An 18449-nucleotide genomic window follows, 5' to 3' on the forward strand; every position below is an offset into this window, starting at 1 on the left:
CTCTCTCTCTCTCTTTCTTTCTTTCTTTCTTTCTTTCTTTCTTTCGACATAGATTCTCTGTGTAGCTCTGGCTGTCCTGTTGCTCTGTAGACCAGGCTGGCCTTAAACTCGGAGATCTACTTGCCTCTGCCTCCCAAGTACTGGAAGTAGAAGTGTGCACCACCACGGTCCAGCTCTGAAGTTTGCTATAGTTACAGGTCCTACAGACCACTACTGAGGCTCACTCAGCCGGTCATGAGCTCTCCAATTCCCCAGAAACCCAGGAACTATAAATACAATTTAGATTGACTAAATGTGTTTGCTTTTTCCAAGTTCAAGGCATTAGTTTGGAAGAAATATTGTGATGCAGCTTTTAACACAATTAGATTTTGAGTCCATCTCAGCTTGCCAGTCACATGAAGTAAGTCACATTACTAAACCTTAATAAGGGTGTTTTTTCTCTTCTGAATTAATAGTAATGACATCTATCTACCGAGGTTCTTCTGAGAATGAATGCATGAAACAAATATTTATAAAAGTGGATTAGGTACTTCAATAGGTACCTGGAATACAGGCATCTTAACCTTCTTGCAAGCCAATGGACTACACAGACCCAGACACACAAAAGGACAGTTAAAATATAATGTGAGAACACAGTTACAATAAATGACTTAAAGAGTCACTTCCTGCTTTACCAGGAAGACGTAAGGATCCCAAGGATCAGAAAAGGCTTCCTTGAGGTATAGAAGGATGTTAAGGGAGCAGTATGTTAAGAGATGTATGTTTTAGGACAGCATACACAAATGTTCTAAGGAAGAAAGACAACAGAAAATATGAAAACAGGCTTGCTATCATACAGAAACAGGAAGGATTTAGACTACTATTAGTTATTGTTGTTCTTACAATTAACTTAATTAATGATAATATTTTCTGGAAGGGCTGTCCATCAATAGGCTTGCTTTTAAGTTGTTGGTCTGAAGCAACCAGGCTTCAGAGTAGCAAAGACCCTAAAAGCTTGTGAACAATATAATAAAGGACCAAGTTTGAGTTTCAGAAGAGATACAGATATAAAAATATCGGGGGGTGGGGGGACGGGGACATGAAGTTAACATCAACCACTATTAAACACCATTTATTCCTAAGTGTACCTTTTAGTGCCTACTCTGTGGTTTGGAGCAATATCAATTGTATCTGTGGCAGAATCATGTCTCACAGCAAGTCCCAAGTCTGCAATACAACAGGTTCCATTTTTCTTCACCAAGATATTCTTTGATTTCAAATCTCTATGGGCAATAGCCGGTTTTCCTAGAAAACCAGAAGTTAGACATGACTACAAACAAGAGACACCATTCACAATTTACCTTTAGGTCCAAAAGCCTCACTAGTCCCAGTGTGAAAGCGCTTGAGCTGTATCACCTATAACAACTAGACTACTACTAAACTCACCAAACCATTGTGGCAAAAGGGATGAAATTGTTTAAATCTTCATAAAGCTAAGAACTAAAAAAATAAGGTGAAAAAGTCGTTGGTTTTTTTGTTGATCTCTAAGTAAACTTTCAGATTTCTTACATTTTCACTGAAAAAAAAACATTCAAATTTAAACCACTACATATCTCAGTTAGGTTTCACATTTTGAATATGCATTATACTCACAGGAATATATGCTTAAATAGCAGAACTGTAGAAACTGTTACCTTGGGTACCAACAATCTCCATGTGAAGATGGGCAAGACCACTTGCTGTGGACAGAGCAAGTTTGATCATTCCTTCCACAGTAACAGTGTATCTATTCAAGTAATCGAAAAGGGATCCATGTTCATGATAATCTGACACCAACCACAGCTGAGTCCATGTCCCATTGTCTGCACATGAGAACACACACATTTTAGTCGGGCTGCTGAACACTTGTAGCTTACTTGAGTTGTCAGCACTACCACTCTTGAACATACATCTGTAACATGATGCCACCTTAACTTTGCATGAATTCCTTCTGTTTTCTTACATTTAGTTTTTCTACACTTTTATGTGCATATATTTCAGACCTTCAGAGTATACCCCCTATTTGTGAGATAAAGCAATGATAAGTAGCTCCATTTAAGAGAAAAGGAATCCTATTTCAACAATGTTCATTTCCTCATCCTACAGAGATAGTGGCAGAGCTGGGACTCCTTAGTGCCTAAGAAGACACCTGGGCCAGATTAGTTCACGATCCGTGCTACTCTGGAGGAAGAAGGGCAGCAGCAAGTGAAGATAAGAAACATCTGGGGAGCCAAGTATGGCCGTAATAGCATGTGACAAAACTGAAGTGAGCTTTGGTGAGAACTGACAAGCTTTAGTGACAGACTGTACAGTTCTCAAAGATGCTAGACAAGATGATCATAATTTCAATGCTGCTATCTCAGTAAAACAAGAACAGCGGTACCTATGATGTTGAGACAGGAACTGAAGTGTTGGAAGAGAAGGCTAAAGAGTCTAGGACTGAACATCATTGTACAAGGTGATTTGGAACCTAAACAACTTGAAATGTGGGTGCTAAGAGTTTCTTGGTAAGCTGATGTATGCATCTGAAATGTAACATTAAGGTCAACAGTTAGGCTCCTAGGCTACACTTGTCCAGTAAATGCTATTTAACTTAGAAGTAGATGGGAAAACAAGGAACAACACAAGACAGTAAAATATATACCCTAAGTCATGTACTGGCTAGTTTTATGTCAGTCTGACACAAGCTAGAGTCATTTGGGACCAAGAAAACTCAACAAAGAAATGTCCCCACTAAGTTGGCCTGTGGACATGTCTGGGGAGTACTATTTTTGATTAATAAACCATGGAGGAGAGACTCATTGTGGGAAGTTCCTCTGGTGGTCCTGAGTGCTAAAATAAAGCAACTTGAGCTAGCCATGGGAGGCAAACCAGTAAAATGTCCCTCTGTGACCTCTGCTTTAGTTCCTGCCTCCAGTTCCTGCTTTGACTTCCTTTAAAGTAAACTGTGATTGTGATATGTAAGCTGAAATAAATGTTTGTGTCCTCAATTTGCTTGTAGTCATGGTGTTTTAACCCAGTAATAGAAAAACATAACTAAAACAAGTTATATTGACACAGGCAGGAACCCAGGTTCTGTGTGCTATTGATTACATGGCCTCAGACAAACTTCTCAATGGGCCTATGTTTTTTCTTTTATACAAGAACAACAACTTACTTTGAAGACTCTTAAGACGTTTAAAGAGAATACAGAACTAGATATCTTTTTAAAGTAGGTAATACAATGTTTGTCACATGAGAATTTAAAATGTGCTGTTCCCTACTAGCTATAAACAAAAGAAAACAAGGAAACATAAATAAGATCTATATTTTATAGGCACATGCCTTTAATTAACACTTGGGAGACACAGGAAGGAGGCCAGCCTACTCTACAGAGTGAACTACAGGGCGACAGAACTATATAGAGGAAACCTTGTCTTGGAAGAAAAGCAAAAACCCAAAACCAAACCAAACCAAACCAAACCAAAAAAAAAAAAAAAAACAAAAAAAAAAAAAACAAAAACAATGGGGGTGTCAAAAATGATAGGGTTTCATAATCTGGAGGAGGTTCCTTTCTTTCTTTTTAATTTTATCTTATGTTTGTTGAGTATTTTGCCTGAGTGTATGGCAAAATTACCACATGTGTGTTTGGTGTTCATGGAGGCCAGAAAAGAGCAATGGATTCCCTGTAATTGGAGTTACACAGAGACAGCTGAAAGCCACCATGCAGGTGCTTAAGAGTTGAACCTGGGCTCTCTAGAACATTCAGTGTTCTAAGTTGTTGAGTCTTCTCTTTAGCTCTATGCAAAGTAGTTCTTGTTACTGCCAAAAGAGCTCAAGAGATTAGTGATTCTAGTTTTTTTTTTGTTTGTTTATTTTTGTTGTTTTTTTTTCCCTTCCTTTTCTCAGCTGTTCTTCATGCATTCCCTAAAGTCTTTTTCTTGGTATGGCTACACCACTAGCTCATGTCCATGTCTGTTAACCATAACAGTGTTCTGAAAGACACAAAAACACAACAGGTAGAGAACACAACAGGAAAGGAAGATTTCCTGAAGTATCTAACCAGAAGAAGAGACTGCACATATAAAGAGAGCTGCACAATGGGCTGAAGAGATGACTCAGTATTTAAGAACCAATACTGGTCTTGAGGAGATCAGAGTTCACTTCCCAAAACCTGTATCAGGCTCACAACTGCCTATAATACCAGCCCAGGAGAACCTATGCATATGGACTCCTTGGGCACCTGTATTCAATCACATATACCCGCACACAGATATACTCACATACATATAATTAAAAATAAATCTTTTTATTTTCTTTTGTTTAAGACTAGCCTAGGCAAAAGTAAGTAACCAAGACAAGAGGATGAAGATGAAGATGAAGAAAAAAGAGAAGTGAGAGGGAAAGCCTAGGTTCTGCCTGGTGCACCTAGTAAAGAAAACAGTAGTAGGGTCAGTTAGTTCCTGTCATGACCACCAGATGACAGCATCCACTTGATTGCAGCATGGACAAATGACACTTCAGGGCACAACAGGCTCAGTGGTTTGCACTTGTGGCTGTAACCTGAAACATGCCTAATAGAATCCTGAAAGAAGTTTAAGGTTCAAACAAAAATGAGTCACCGACATAGTAGAATTTGAAATCACAAATTTGGGTAAGCCCTCTAAGGGAACAATTACTATTTATAGAATCAGAGTCTTCTTACAAATTAATCAGAATAATAAGATTGAGAAAATAAGTAGATAGTAGGAAATAAGAATAGGCGAATACAGTGGCTGTAATCTCAAAACTGGGGCATGGAGCTAGGACAATTATCAGTTCCAAGCCAGCTGTGGCCATCTTTAAAAAAGAGAGACTAAACAAACAAACAAACAAACAACAATAACATCAAAACCCAAACCAAATCAAAAAGAAAGAAAGAAAACAAAAATATAGTAAGAAAACTGTTATAACAAGAGTTGGAAGAGGGAGTTAAATAGTGCCAGATAGAAGGAAGTTAAGAGCCAAGACTACAGACTGATCACTACTTTGCTTGTTTTTCAATTAGATACTGAATTGTTAGGACCCACTAATAATCACTACCTCCCATCCATTACTGTTCCTACCACAATCACACATAAGTGTCCTGATGTGACAGCCTAAGAAGTTCACAATAGAGCTAGTGTCTACTTTATGAAACCAACAAAACTGATGAGCCTCAGCCTCAGCCTCAGCCTTTGTAATGGGTAATCTTAACTGTTAACTTGACTGTAATCTAAGATGCTTCAAAGACAAACCTCTAGGTGTGAATGTGAGGGTGGTTTCAGAGAAGATTGAATGAGGTGAAAAGACTCATCTTTAAGATGGATAAAACTATTCCATGGCTACATCCTGCCCCCTCTTCCTGATTGCAGACACAGTGTGACCATCCACCTCAGGCTACAGTCTTGTCACCATGCCTTCCATCATGATCCCTTCAGATAAAAACCAAAAGAAACCCTTCCTTCTCAAAGGTATTTTGTCATAGTGATAAGTTAACTAATAGAGCCTCTAAATCTAATGGCATGCTATAAACTTGAAAATACAGAGAAGCAAAAAAAAAAAAATAAGTAAAACCCCTCATAGTACCTCATAGTACCACCTGACATTAGAAAAAGGGAAGGATGGCCACGACAAGTCTCTCTCACCAAGCCACAAATGACAGCTGTTGTGATTTTTTGTTGCTGTTTCTTTAATGATTTATGTATTTTTATTTTATGTGCATTGGTGCTTTGCCTGCATGTATGTGTGGGTGAAGGTGCACAGTGGTGAGCTGCCACACGGGTGCTAGAAACTGAACCCAGGTCCTCTGAAAGAACAGCCGGTGCTCTTAACCTCTGAGCTATCTCTCCAGCCCCTCACTGTTTGTTTTTAATAGGAAAGCAGGAGATATATTTATTTGTTTAGGACGGCAAAAGTTGTGTCACAATGTAAGTCTCCAACAGATGTCAGAAGAGTAACTGTGGCATTAAGGTATTAAGAAAAGCATGAAGAAGAAGCAGGGTCTCAGGTCAGCATGTTGTGCCCTGACCCCATCTCACACTTTCACTACACTGTCTGTAGTGTTCTTGCTCCAGCAGCAAGGCAATTTAGGAGAAATCACTTCCCAGGTTTGCTTGAGCTTCCTTACAGAACTGAGCAAGTATTTAACCCCTGCCAGGTAAGAACAGAATACTCTCCTCAAAAATAAGGTTATTTGTCAATGATATTCTGTTATGCTTGCAGACAGGAACCTAGCATAACTGTTCTCTGAGAGGTTCCACCAAGCAGCCAATGGAAAGAGACTCAGAGACCAACAGTCGAACATTAGATGGAGCTCAGGGAGTCTTATGGAAGAGTTGGGAGAAAGACTGAAGGACCCAAAGGGGACAGGGGCTCCACAGGAAGACCAACAGAGTCAACTAACCTGGATCCTTAGGGACTCCCAGACACTAAGTCACCAACCAAAGAGTGAACATAGACTGGACCTAGGCCCACTGAACATATGCAGCAGAAAAGCAGCTTGGTCCCCAACAACAGGAGCGAAGGCTCTTTAAATATGCTGCTTGCTTGACCGTGGATCCCTTTCCCCTAAATCAACTGCCTTGTCTGGTCTTAGTGGGAGAGGATGTGACTAGTCCTGCAGCAACCTGATGATGGAGAGGGTAGGGAGGATGTTATCTAGAGGGGAGGTCTCCCTTCTCAAAAGAAAAGAGAAGGAGGAATGGGGGATGGGTTCTGCATGAGGAAGTACTGGGGGGAGAAGGAGAGCTGATATTGGGACATAAAGTTAATAAAAAGAAAATAAATAAGGCCACTGTGAGTGAAGATGCAGCATAGTTGTAAAGCACCTGTCTAGTATATGCAAGGCAGGCCCGGGGCTTGAAATCACAGAACTGAATTGGGGAAGGCTAGTCTATACTGAGATGTCCTACTAATACAGCACCATGCCTATACTGAGCTGTCCTACTAACCCCAGTACTGGGGGGAGGAAAGGAAGAACTAATCTATGCTGCTGAGATGTCCTATAAACCAAAGCAGTGGGCATGTGGAGGGGAGCTGGTCTATACTAAGATGTCTTCCTGGTCTAACCTCAAATTATGAACAACCAAAGTTTATAGTATTTTCCTTCTATTTTATGACTATACTCAACAAATAGCCAGATTTAAAATAGCAAAGGTATATGACACTTTTATAGGTCTTTTTCTAATTTACAAATTAATAAAAGATTTAGAAATCCACTGCATGGGCCTGCAAGATGGCTCAGTGGGTTAAGATACTTGCTGCCAGTGTAATCCCTGGAACCCACATGGTAGAAGGAACACTCCACAAGTTATCCTCTGACTTCCACATGTGCACAGTGCCACACAAGATAATATTTAAAATATACTGTCATGAAGAAAATCTTAACAATGTCATATGTCTAAAAGATTGTATTTGACATAATTGATTTTACTATATTACAAATATACATTTTTCATCAAATCTGACAGTATTTAGTAGTTATCTCTGTAAAAACAAAACTCTTCCAGGCTTTGATATATTTTACTAAGAGTAAGGAAATGGGGCTGGTAAGATGGCTTAACTGGTGGCATGCCTGTCAAGAAGGCATGAGCACCTAAGTTCAGATTTCCATCACTCATGTAAAATCCAGATGTGGTAGTTCACACCTATAATCCCAGTGTTGGGCAGTTGGATCATGAGGCTTCTAGTAAATCAATCTAGACAAACAGATGTGTTCCAGGTTCAGTGGGAACCTATCTCAAAAATTAGGTGGAGAGTGAATGTAGAAGATAACCAGCATCCTCCACATGCACACATCCCTGCACAAGTATGTGCGTGTGCATGTACACACACACATATGCACACACACACACACACACAAAAGAAAACTTCACTGACCTTTGTTGTCTGCTGCTATAAATCCCAGGATATTTTCATGGCGTAACATTACCGTCTGATAAATCTCTGCCTCTCGGAACCATGAACGTTCTTCTCTAGATGAGAATATCTTCACAGCAACTTCTTCTCCCCGCCATTTGCCTCGCCAAACTTCTCCAAACCGACCTTTGCCAATGCTTTCTTGTAATACAATGGTCCTGGCAATTGTTCTTTGAACAAGCAGTGGTAAACCTAAACACAGAAATAAGCACAGCATAAATCATCAACAGTCTGTATCTCATCCCTGACAGCCTACAATAGAGACCCAGAGGCAGGTACTGCTCCTTTACCTTTGCCTTGTTGGAAAGACAGACAACTTTTGCCTTTCCAATCCCAAAAGTGGGGAAAAAAAAAAAGTAAAGACTGAAAAAGAATCCAGAGACACCTGCCTAGAGATTTGGGGATATAAACTGAACTTTTCCTTTAAGGGTCAGGACAAAAGGGGATCCCTTGTAAGAAGATTTTTCTTTGAGGCTCATTTGCACTAATTCAGAATCAATGGAGGAACCAGGAAAGTCCTAACATACTTTCTATTATCTCTCTAGTACTTGGTCTATTCCTGCCCAGCCCAACCTTTTACTGCCTCACTCTCATCCTGGACTAAGGAGTCCCTATGGCTGCCTTGGGAGTCCTGGCTTAGTGTGCAAGCCTTCATGTGTTCTAGCAGTCAGAGAAAGAATACACTACTGAGTATTCATTGCCTCATTTTACTAAAGGCTTCAAATCATAGAAAAATCAGTTTCCTTATGCACTTAGAGTGACAGTATGTATATGCAAATATACCAATATATTATAATTTCCTTAAAATAAAGATGTCCACTATCACATAAGTGTTCCATGCATTAACGTGGCTTTATGCTTCAGAGCTACACTATTCCTCAGTCACAATTCCTGTTCTGAAACTCCTTTACTATCATTTATTTTATAATCAGCCAGATTTTTGTTTCCTAATCTTCATTATGGCTACAAATTTAGCCCTTATGTGAAACTGATCAATAGTTTTCAAAGGATAGTAAGCCATTCAAGACCTCAGTAAACCACATTTAAGTATTTTTACCCAAAGTATCTGTTATATATTTCTATAAGAAAACAGAAGTCCAAAGAGGAAATATGGACTGACCAAAGTCATAGAGCATTTGTTAGAGGCTAGATCTGTTGATTACTAGCCATGCATCAAATTCAAAATTGTTTTTCTTAAAATTATTTATGTATTTTATGCATATGGGTATTTTGTCTATACATACATCTACATACCAGAAGAGGGCATTGGATCTTGAAACTAGTTACAGATAGTGTGAGCCAACATGTAGGTGTTTTGAATTGAACTCAGAACCTCTGGAAGAGCAGTGGTGCTCTTAACCACTGACCAATCTCTCTAGTCCCCAAAGTCCAAAACTGTAAAGTAGGCACACTTCTCTTAGCCTTCTTCCAAAAGAAAAAAAAAAAAAAAAAAAAAAAAAAAAAAACCAAGGTATTTTTCTCTTTAGTCTAAAAGCAAAGTATTATTATGCTAAAATCTATCTCAGGATGATCCTGACAATTAGCCAGTCTATTTCTGAGTCCACAAAAATCAACAAACAAAACTGAGAAAAACAAATATCATACCACATTCACTAACATGACTACTATTTTTGTCTGTTTCTTAGTTTGAAATTTGCTTTTAAATGTAAAAAGTTACTAAAAATGCAATAGTTTAATTTTAAACAATAAACTGGACTGGTCTGATCACTCAGTGGGTGAAGGAGCTTGCCACCAAACCTGATAACATGAGTTTGTTTCCCAGGATCCATACAGTGGAAAGAGAGAACGACTCGTACAAGTTATCCTCAAACTTCCACATGTATACTGTGGCTGGCAGGCAGGTGTGTGCAAATATGTGTAGACACACACACATACACACACACACACATTTTTGTTAAAACAGCAATTTTGTATCATGCTAAAGAAGCTAATCAGCTTCCAAATTCCAAGAGGACAGTCTCAGAGCACAGTCTGCAGAACAGTAGCTGCAGCTCTTAACCACAGCTCTGTCTTTGTAAGAAGAGAGTCCTACTTTCTTCCTCCCAGAAAAGCAAATATCATTCTATGGGGAGGATGCTTGGAAACCGACACAACTGTGGAAGTGACTTACTTGTTTCAGTGGTAAAGCCAAGCTCCAATTTATCCATACTAAACTATCCAGGCAGACAGACAGCAAGCTCAACAGCTTTCAATAGGCTGCAATCTGGTATAGTATTCATATGACTCTGAAGTTTTTACCAATTAAGCCAAATGGCCCAGCCAATTAATTAAATAAAATAACAAAACTGACTTATTAAGAAATAAGTAAACAATAACATTACCTGATCCAGACCCTGATGTTGTCATATCATAAATTAAATCTTTCAAGGTGGTGCCCTCTGAAATGAAAGGGCGATCTAGTGATGGATCCTCTTCGTTTGGCACGCGATGGTGAATGACAGTGCGGTTATGGCAGATATAGACCATCAGCATAAGTGCAATGCAGACGAAGCAGACTGGACCAGCAATGACTGCTGCCAGCTCCACAGGACCCAGGCCAGGTGACTGCTTTTCTGAAAAAGGTCCTCAAATGAAATAAACATCAAGAGAAACAAAACACTGTAGGTAGCATTCACATTTCCCAAACCCTCCATATTTCCCCAAGGGTCCACTACTATCATTTAGTCACACAGGGCTCAAGGCAGGATCAAGCTCCCTCTGTCTTCTCTCTCTGGCCTCCCTTTTAAGACCATCAGCTGTCAGTAACCTCCCACTCTTCCTGAGCAGCCCCAGCCCACCTTCTAATTCATCGTTGAGTTCATCAGCTAACCACCATCCTAGACCTCCTTCCGCACTTGTCACCTCAGGTAAACTAGAAAAGGAATCAATTATTTGAAACAACTACTGATAACTCATTTTTTATAAAGCACTTTGGTCTTTTCTTCTTATTCCAAGTCTACTGCAGGCTTATAGCAGAGAAAAAATATATAAACATAGTTAATAAAGTTTTTACAAATTATCAACTTCCTTGTGAACCTTCAAAGGCTCATGCCTATGTATGTATATGGATATTTTGCCTATATGTATGTTTGTGCACCATATCCATGACTGGTGCTTGAGGTCTGAAGTGGGCATCAGATCCCATGAACTGGAGTTACAGTTGTGAGCCACCACATGGATGCTGGGAATTAAACCTGGGTCCTCTGAAAGAATCACAAACACTCTTAACCGCTATGCTATTTTTGTAGCCCTTCTAGAATCTTTTTAAAAAGTATTAAATACATGGTACCACTAGACATCATATACAAGTAATTTACACTTACAGATCATAAACAAGGTAGACTATTACAAAATGAAAACATTTAGACTGTTTGATGCACTAATTTCTGCCCATTAAAAGGCTGTTGATTGGATTGCCGTAAGATATAGGTACACCATACAAGAAGTGAGACATTCACTGAGGACAAGGCAAGGAAAATCCTAACAACGTGTTGCCCTATGAGATTCTAGAATTCACTTTGAAGAGGCTACCCTGGCAGGCATAGCAGATCTCACTGAGAGTCTCCTGGCACTGCTTTCTCTAACACACACCTAGGAGTCAGGCTCCTGGCTACTCATAAATCTACAACTATGGAGAGGGTAACTCTCTGCCTGTACCCTCAACAAGCCAGGCTTGATGATTTCTGTAAACACTTGCAGTTTTAAATTTGTAGGCAGTCTAGAAGCTTTTCTTTTAGCATGTTGGAGGAAGGAAGAGAAGGGTGCTAATACAACAACTTACCTGTAGTTGGGAGTTCTATTTTATTGCAGTGGTCCTGATTGCAGCAATACGTTGTAGTAACTGCCCCTGTTTTTGAAGACGGTGCACAAACAAATGGCCTGTCTCGAGGAATTAGGTCGATTTCAGCTATACACATACTATTGTGTATAACTTTGTCTGTGGTCTCAGTGACTGAGACAAAGCAAAGACCATCCGTCTCACAGGTAAAATTATCCTTAGTACAGAGGTGGCAGAAACATTGTAATGCTAGAGAAAAAGAAAGATTTTATTAGAAAAAACGAGTACCAGGGTTAAGTTTAAAAGTTCAACATTTACACTACTGCTGTATTTTTATTTATTATAACAATTTATGCATTGTTCAAATAACAAACTTTACTACTCTTAGAATGTCCAAGAATTACACACACATAGAGGCCAAGGTAATTTAGGCCTAGCTCTTCCCCTGCCACCAAAATTTGCTTCCTAGAAAAAAATCCAAAAAATTTCATCTAGATAAAGCCTCATTTGCCCTCCCATTTGAAACACGGTGCAGTTACACTTGTTCCTAGTACTAAATTACACAATCACACACACACACACACACACACATACACACACACACACCTCACAAGTGATTGCAGAGCAATGAGTGAAAATCGTGTCACAAACTCATTACAGGCTGGAAACACCATTTCAGTAGATTTGTGGTAATGAAGTAATAGAAATAGATTCAGATTGGGCCACAGGTTTTCTATTCATCCTGTGCAACCCTACACCGTGTACTCCCAGCTGGCATAGGGAAGATCACTCCAGCAACAGTTTATATATTCTAGCCACATGGAACCTAGTTATCTATTAAATGCCCACTGTATCTGTTAGATCTTGTGACTCAACTCTAGGAATGACCCCTTTATGGAAGTGTCTGCTGTCACCAACATCTTCAGTCATACACAGCCATATCCTCTAACGGGGTTAAGTGCTTCCTCAAAGTATACACAGCTTACCAGAAATGCTGATTTTCTTACTTCTTCCCCTAAGAAAATATAAGTTCTCTGAATTCAGAGACCCATATTCATCCTGGAAATCCACCATATATGGTTCCATGCCTGAGGGCAGTATTCAAAACTTCTTGCTGAATGAACATAGGTAATCCAATTACTGACTGGCAAGGGAAAAGCCAGTTAGGAGGAATGGCCAACAATGATGAGACCAGAAAGGTTAATTCTATATAGAAAAGGAGTAGTGAGGCAGACAGCAGTCCAGAAGAAAGCTATCTTCCTAAGTTTGCTTAGCAGGCCTGAGTTAAACAACTCCGCATATTCACAAGAATAGCCTATCTTCAGAACTGTCCTTGACTGGATGTGAGTGCTGAGCCTCTGGGACATGCTCTCTGATAAGAATGTTTCTGTATGTATAAGGCTTTGGGTCACACAGTACCAATTTGACCAGATAGTTTGTACTAACAATGTGATTCACAGAAAAGATCTATTTTTGTTTGTTGGAATGGAGGCAGTTAAGCCCTTACTTAGCTCAGCTGTTATTCAGACTATAAACCTACAGATTGTGATAGCTAATCTAGATCATCAACTCGATGGGGTTGAGAACTACCTAGGAGATTTGTAAAGCACTTCTCTGAAGGCATTTCTGGGAAGGTTTTGGGTTGAGGTGTGGGGGCCTGCCCTGAGAGAGCCAGAGAGCCAGAGACAGACTGAAAGACCCATTTAAGATGCTCTGCCACGCCCTTCCCAACTTGATAAATGAAACCTCTAAAACTCAGTAGACTAAGCCCTCCCTTAAGGACGGATAGCAATCCTTAATTTGTTTCTGTCAGATATTTTGTCACAGCAATGAAAAATCTAACTAATACAATGGCTGGTGACTGATCCTCAGTAAAACCCTGGACACCAACTAAGGTTCAAGTGGGCTTCACTGGTTTGCAGTGCTTTGTACATACTGTCATATGCTAAGAGAATGAAGGGTCCTGCTCCACTGGGAGAGACTATCTAGAAAACTGTACCTGTTCTCTGCCAAACTACAGCTCAGATACCTTGCAGCTTTGTCAAACTTAAGCTCTACCTTTTCACTGTAGTACCTTGTATCCATGACTGTAACAGCTCTGAGTCTTCTTAGTGGCAAAAGAGAAACACAGCCTAGCACTCCCACCAAAGGCCTGGAGTTCCCCTCCCCTTACGGAAGGCAAAAAGGAATGAATCTCAAGGTGAGCAAGAGTGAATCAAAAGCAGAAAGTTTATTCAGGCAGAAATTCATCTAGGAAAAGAACAGTATACCTCCAAAATTATAAATGTGAGCTTCTTCAGGTATTTTTACTGTTCATATGATGAAATCAACAAGGCATAAAGATTAAACAAATCTTAAAACTTAAGTTTAAAAATACCAAATAATTATATGAGCTAGATTACATCTTTCTATTAACTTAGGGAACTACCTTTTTGAATTTTTGGCCTTATTATGTTTGGCAAATGCAGTATCACTAAGTACTGAACTACATATCCTGGAGCCTTTTTGCATTTTCAAACCCTTGAGACACAGGCTTAGTAAATGGCCTAGGTAGGCCTCCAATTTGCTATCTTCCTGCCTCAGCTTCCCAGTGGTATAGTGGTATTACAGGCCTATACAACCCTACCACTACCCCACTCCACAGAGAGTCATGAGAGCAGGCTAAGAATTCCCTTCTCTAAGTGGAATCATAAGGTGGTTTCATTAGATTTTGAAACATCTAAGCTCTAAGTAAGCATAGTTTGTTATCTGGAGCATCTCGCTTAAGATGATTTTAGGAAAAAAGTACTCTCTGTAACAATTCTGAGTTTATCAAATCATGTTTTTGATTTCTTTCCCTTCCCACAACCTTTTACTTTTTTCTGTCTTCAGACCCAGTCGGAAGTCACTGTGAGTCCTTCTACCAAATCTTCAAGCTAAGGGTGTGGTGTTTGGGAACCCTGAACTAACTTGATAGCTCAACTCTCAACTCAGGAACACCAGGTTCTTTTCAAGCATGCTTAAAAAGGTTTCTGCTGCAATCAGCTCAGTTGTCTATTATCTTAACAGACTAACAAAGTTTTATTTTGACTATTATAAAAAAATCTTCAGAGCCAATGAGATGCACTTGCCACATAACCTGCTGACGTGATCTCAATCTCAAAAACTTAAATAAAAGATAGAAAGAACCCCAAAAAGTTGTCTTCTGACCTCCACTATGTTCTCTTCCTCATACATAAATAATAATAGTAAACTGAAAGAATATTTTCTTTCTTCCTGGAGTTCATTTGACTTAACTCTACCCAAGTATGAAGGGAATTCAAGAAAAGTAAAAAGACAGAACACTATTAAAAAGAGATAAGTATAGTGTTGATTTTGGCAAAGAGACTTAGTTCTTCTCTCTGCCTAGTCAAATTCCACCTCTTCTCTGCCTCTTCCTCCTTCAACATAATCCTTCAAGACAATTCAATCCTATTCAGACAAAGATCCTTTCCACAAGCGATCTTAGCCTCTTCCCCCTCAGATTACTGGGGTTTGTTTCATTTGTTCCCACATACCTCTGCATATCTTGAAGATGCATGCAAATATGTCTATATAGTTTGTTGTTAGTGTCTCTCCTTACTTTAGGAAGGGCTGTGTTTAGCTGTTTTGTTTTATTCTGGACCTCTAGATAGTATCAGAAAAATACGTTTGCTAAATGGCTGCCCAAACAAGAGGTCACAAACATCAAGGAGAGAAATGCAGTCTATGAGTTACATACACATTTTCATTCCAAAGATAATCTATCAACAATGATAAACATTCTGGATCCTGAGTAACCGCCTATCTTCACAAGCATTACAAAGCTTTCACTGCTCTTTCTACAGTTATGTGAAAAGCTCATTCAGGTCAAGTGTCCTTGTGGCACACTTTACATACAGACAGCTTCACAGTATGTATACAATAAAAACATACAAGTAACACAGGAGCACAGCACAATGTGAACCTGGTAGAGTTGAAATATCCAGTGCTCTGAGTCCATGCAAGCCTTACACAAATCCTTTCTTTGTAGGACACCTTGCAAACAGTCACTAGCAGTATATAAGGCTGTGATAGTCAACAACACTTTTTGTTCTAACTTCCAACAATTGTTTTAGAAAACCATTTAGTGAAGATGTCAATAATAGTATAATGCAAGTCACATCTTCAGGTAAACAAAATATCTCTTTAAAACCGGTATTTGAGGACTGCTTGCTAGCAAGTGTTTTGGTTAGATATGAGATCCCATTATCCTGAACTTCCCAACAAGCCCTGAGGTCATTAATACTATCTTGAACATTATTGACGAGAGCAGCCACTTGCAGCATTCAGCCACTTGCAGCATTTATTATCACTGCAGTTAGAATAATGAAATAGATATAAAAATAGAATCAGACCTAAGGTCATCTTATTTCTACAATAAAACAGAAACATTAATTGTCACACCAAATAACTGTATTAATTTGCATTCTGTTATTTGTAGTTGTCTTTGATTCTAATTTACAGAATTAATTTATAATTGTAAATAAACCCAAAACACTAAGTTTTATGTTTTCTATTTCATGTCTACAATTTAAGGAACAGTGTGAAAAATATATTTTGCACTTTTCACTTCAAAGAGGTCTATATATGATGAAATTTTGAAAAAAGGCAATGCTGAAGGGCTTCTCTTATTAGTCTTCCAACAAGAAAGGTCACTGGACAATATAAACATCATATAACACAATGAGTACCCAGGCAAGGGTTTATCTCTTGAGGGAATTTTAAAATTCCATTTTTCCAGTCTAAATCAGATTACTGAATATAGGATTGCTATTATATGACATACAGGCTGGTTTTGTGTGTCAACTTGACACAAGCTAGAGTCATCACAGAGAAAGGAGCCTCAGTTGAGGAAATGCCTAAGATCCACCTATAAGGCATTTTCTCAATTAGTGATCAATGGAGGAGGGCCCAGCCTGTTTGAGTGGTGCCACCCCTGGGCTGGTAGTCCTCCGTTCTATAAGAACAAGCCAGGGGAAGCAAGCCAGTAAGCAGCACTCCTCCAAGGCCTCTTGCATCAGCTCCTGCCTCCAGGTTCCAGTCCTGCTTGAGTTCCTGTTCTAAATTTCTCCAATGATGGATTGTGATCTGGAAATGTAAGCCAAATAAAATCCTTTCCTCCCCAACTTGTGTTTCTTCTCAGTAATAGAAACCCTGACTGAGACATATGACATAGTAAAATAGTTTATGTAAATTAAAACAGAAACAGATTCTCATGAACATATATCTTAATTCTCATTTCTTACAGGTTGAAGTCTGTAAGCTAAGTGTGGTAGTGCACACTTGTAATTCTAGTGCTTAGAAGGCAGAGGCAAGAGGATCCAAAATTCCAAAATAGCTTGAGTTTCATACACAGTAAATTATAACTGACTTTATTATTAAATAGATCTGGATTATAACATTCCCCTTTTTAATTTTAATTGTTTTCCTTCTTTCGTGTGTAAGTTTCAGTGCCTGTGTGTGTATATGAAATGTACATATGTGTGCCTAGGGAGGCCAGAAGGAGGGTTATAGGTTGTTGTGCATACCTGCTATGAGTACTGGGAACAGAACTCAGTCCTCTGAAGGAATAGCATGTGTTCTTAACCATTGAGCCATCTTTCTAGCCTCCACCTCTCTCCTCTTATTAAAATAGGGCTTTGGACTGGCAACTCTCAAAATTTGTCTTTTGACTTCTACTCACACACAGTGATACACATGTACTTATACACTCCCACAGTACACACAAATAATTTTTTTTTTAAAGTAAAAGTGGGGCTGACAAAATGCTCAATGCCTCTCTGCCACTTCCCAGCAAACCCGGGGACCTGAATTTAATCACCAGAACCCCCATGGTAGATGGAGAAAACTGACTCTTTTAAGTTGTCCTCTGACTTACACACATGTGCAGTGGTACATTTTCTCTTCTAAGTACCACATCCCAAATAAAAATGTAACTGAAATATTTTAATTAAACTAGGTCTTCGTTTCCATTTTTAAATATTTTATATTAGTATACAAAGTAATGGATGTTGTTATTGCATTGTTGCACATATGTATCATTACACTATCTTGCAATTCACCCATGTCCTCTCCTCACCACCCTTCCCTTTACAAATAGTTTCTTTTTATGTCTTATGTATTCCATTAACTTCTTAGGTAGGATCCTTCACATTCTGACACTCCCTGTTCTAGATCTATCACACACACAGTTAAATCCAGGTCTCACATGAAAAGAAAACAGCATCTGCCATTATGTGTCTGGCTTCTTTCATTTAACACAATTTATAGTTCTATCCATTTTCCTAAATGGATACTGCTGGATAAAATTCCATTATATACATAGACTATGGTTTTGTGTATTTATCTGTGGATGGATATCTAAGTGGGTTACATTCTCTGGCTGTTATGAACAGTGCAGCTATAAACATGAATGTTCAAGTATGTAAATGCATTTTTTAAAATGGCAGTTTTTCTTTATCCCTGACTAGCTCCCAAATGAACGTGACATTATAAGATTTATTTAATTAGCTTTACAACACAAGAACCTGGCAGTCATTGATCTATTCTAATCCTCTAAGCTAATCTGGTTACCTCCCAGCCCAAATCCCTGAGATATTTGCATGTTAGTATTGGTCTACTTCTGGGCTTTAGGTGTTTTTCCATGGTGTTTCTCCAAACTTCTTTGTAGTAGCAAGTTCCTTCTTCCTCCCCTCTT

General features: G+C 39.0%; 1 protein-coding gene across 2 annotated transcripts in view; it reads right to left on the minus strand.

Annotated features, from left to right (window-relative positions):
• Tgfbr1 (transforming growth factor beta receptor 1) overlaps positions 1 to 18449 on the minus strand; it is a 53076-nt gene that overhangs the window by 10702 nt on the left and 23925 nt on the right. The window contains exons 2-6 of one of the 2 annotated variants that reach the window (XM_028770218.1): positions 11717 to 11962; positions 10278 to 10508; positions 7897 to 8127; positions 1674 to 1841; positions 1128 to 1284 (exon numbers count right to left, since the gene is read on the minus strand). In XM_028770218.1, the coding sequence (XP_028626051.1) occupies positions 1128 to 1284; positions 1674 to 1841; positions 7897 to 8127; positions 10278 to 10508; positions 11717 to 11962 (1033 nt within the window). Of the gene's footprint in view, positions 1 to 1127; positions 1285 to 1673; positions 1842 to 7896; positions 8128 to 10277; positions 10521 to 11716; positions 11963 to 18449 lie in introns of both variants that reach the window. The other variant, XM_028770217.1, reaches the window with a different exon arrangement.

This window comes from Grammomys surdaster, unplaced genomic scaffold (assembly GCF_004785775.1).
Source record: "Grammomys surdaster isolate TR1022 unplaced genomic scaffold, NIH_TR_1.0 199, whole genome shotgun sequence".
NCBI classification, from domain to species: Eukaryota; Metazoa; Chordata; class Mammalia; order Rodentia; family Muridae; genus Grammomys; species Grammomys surdaster.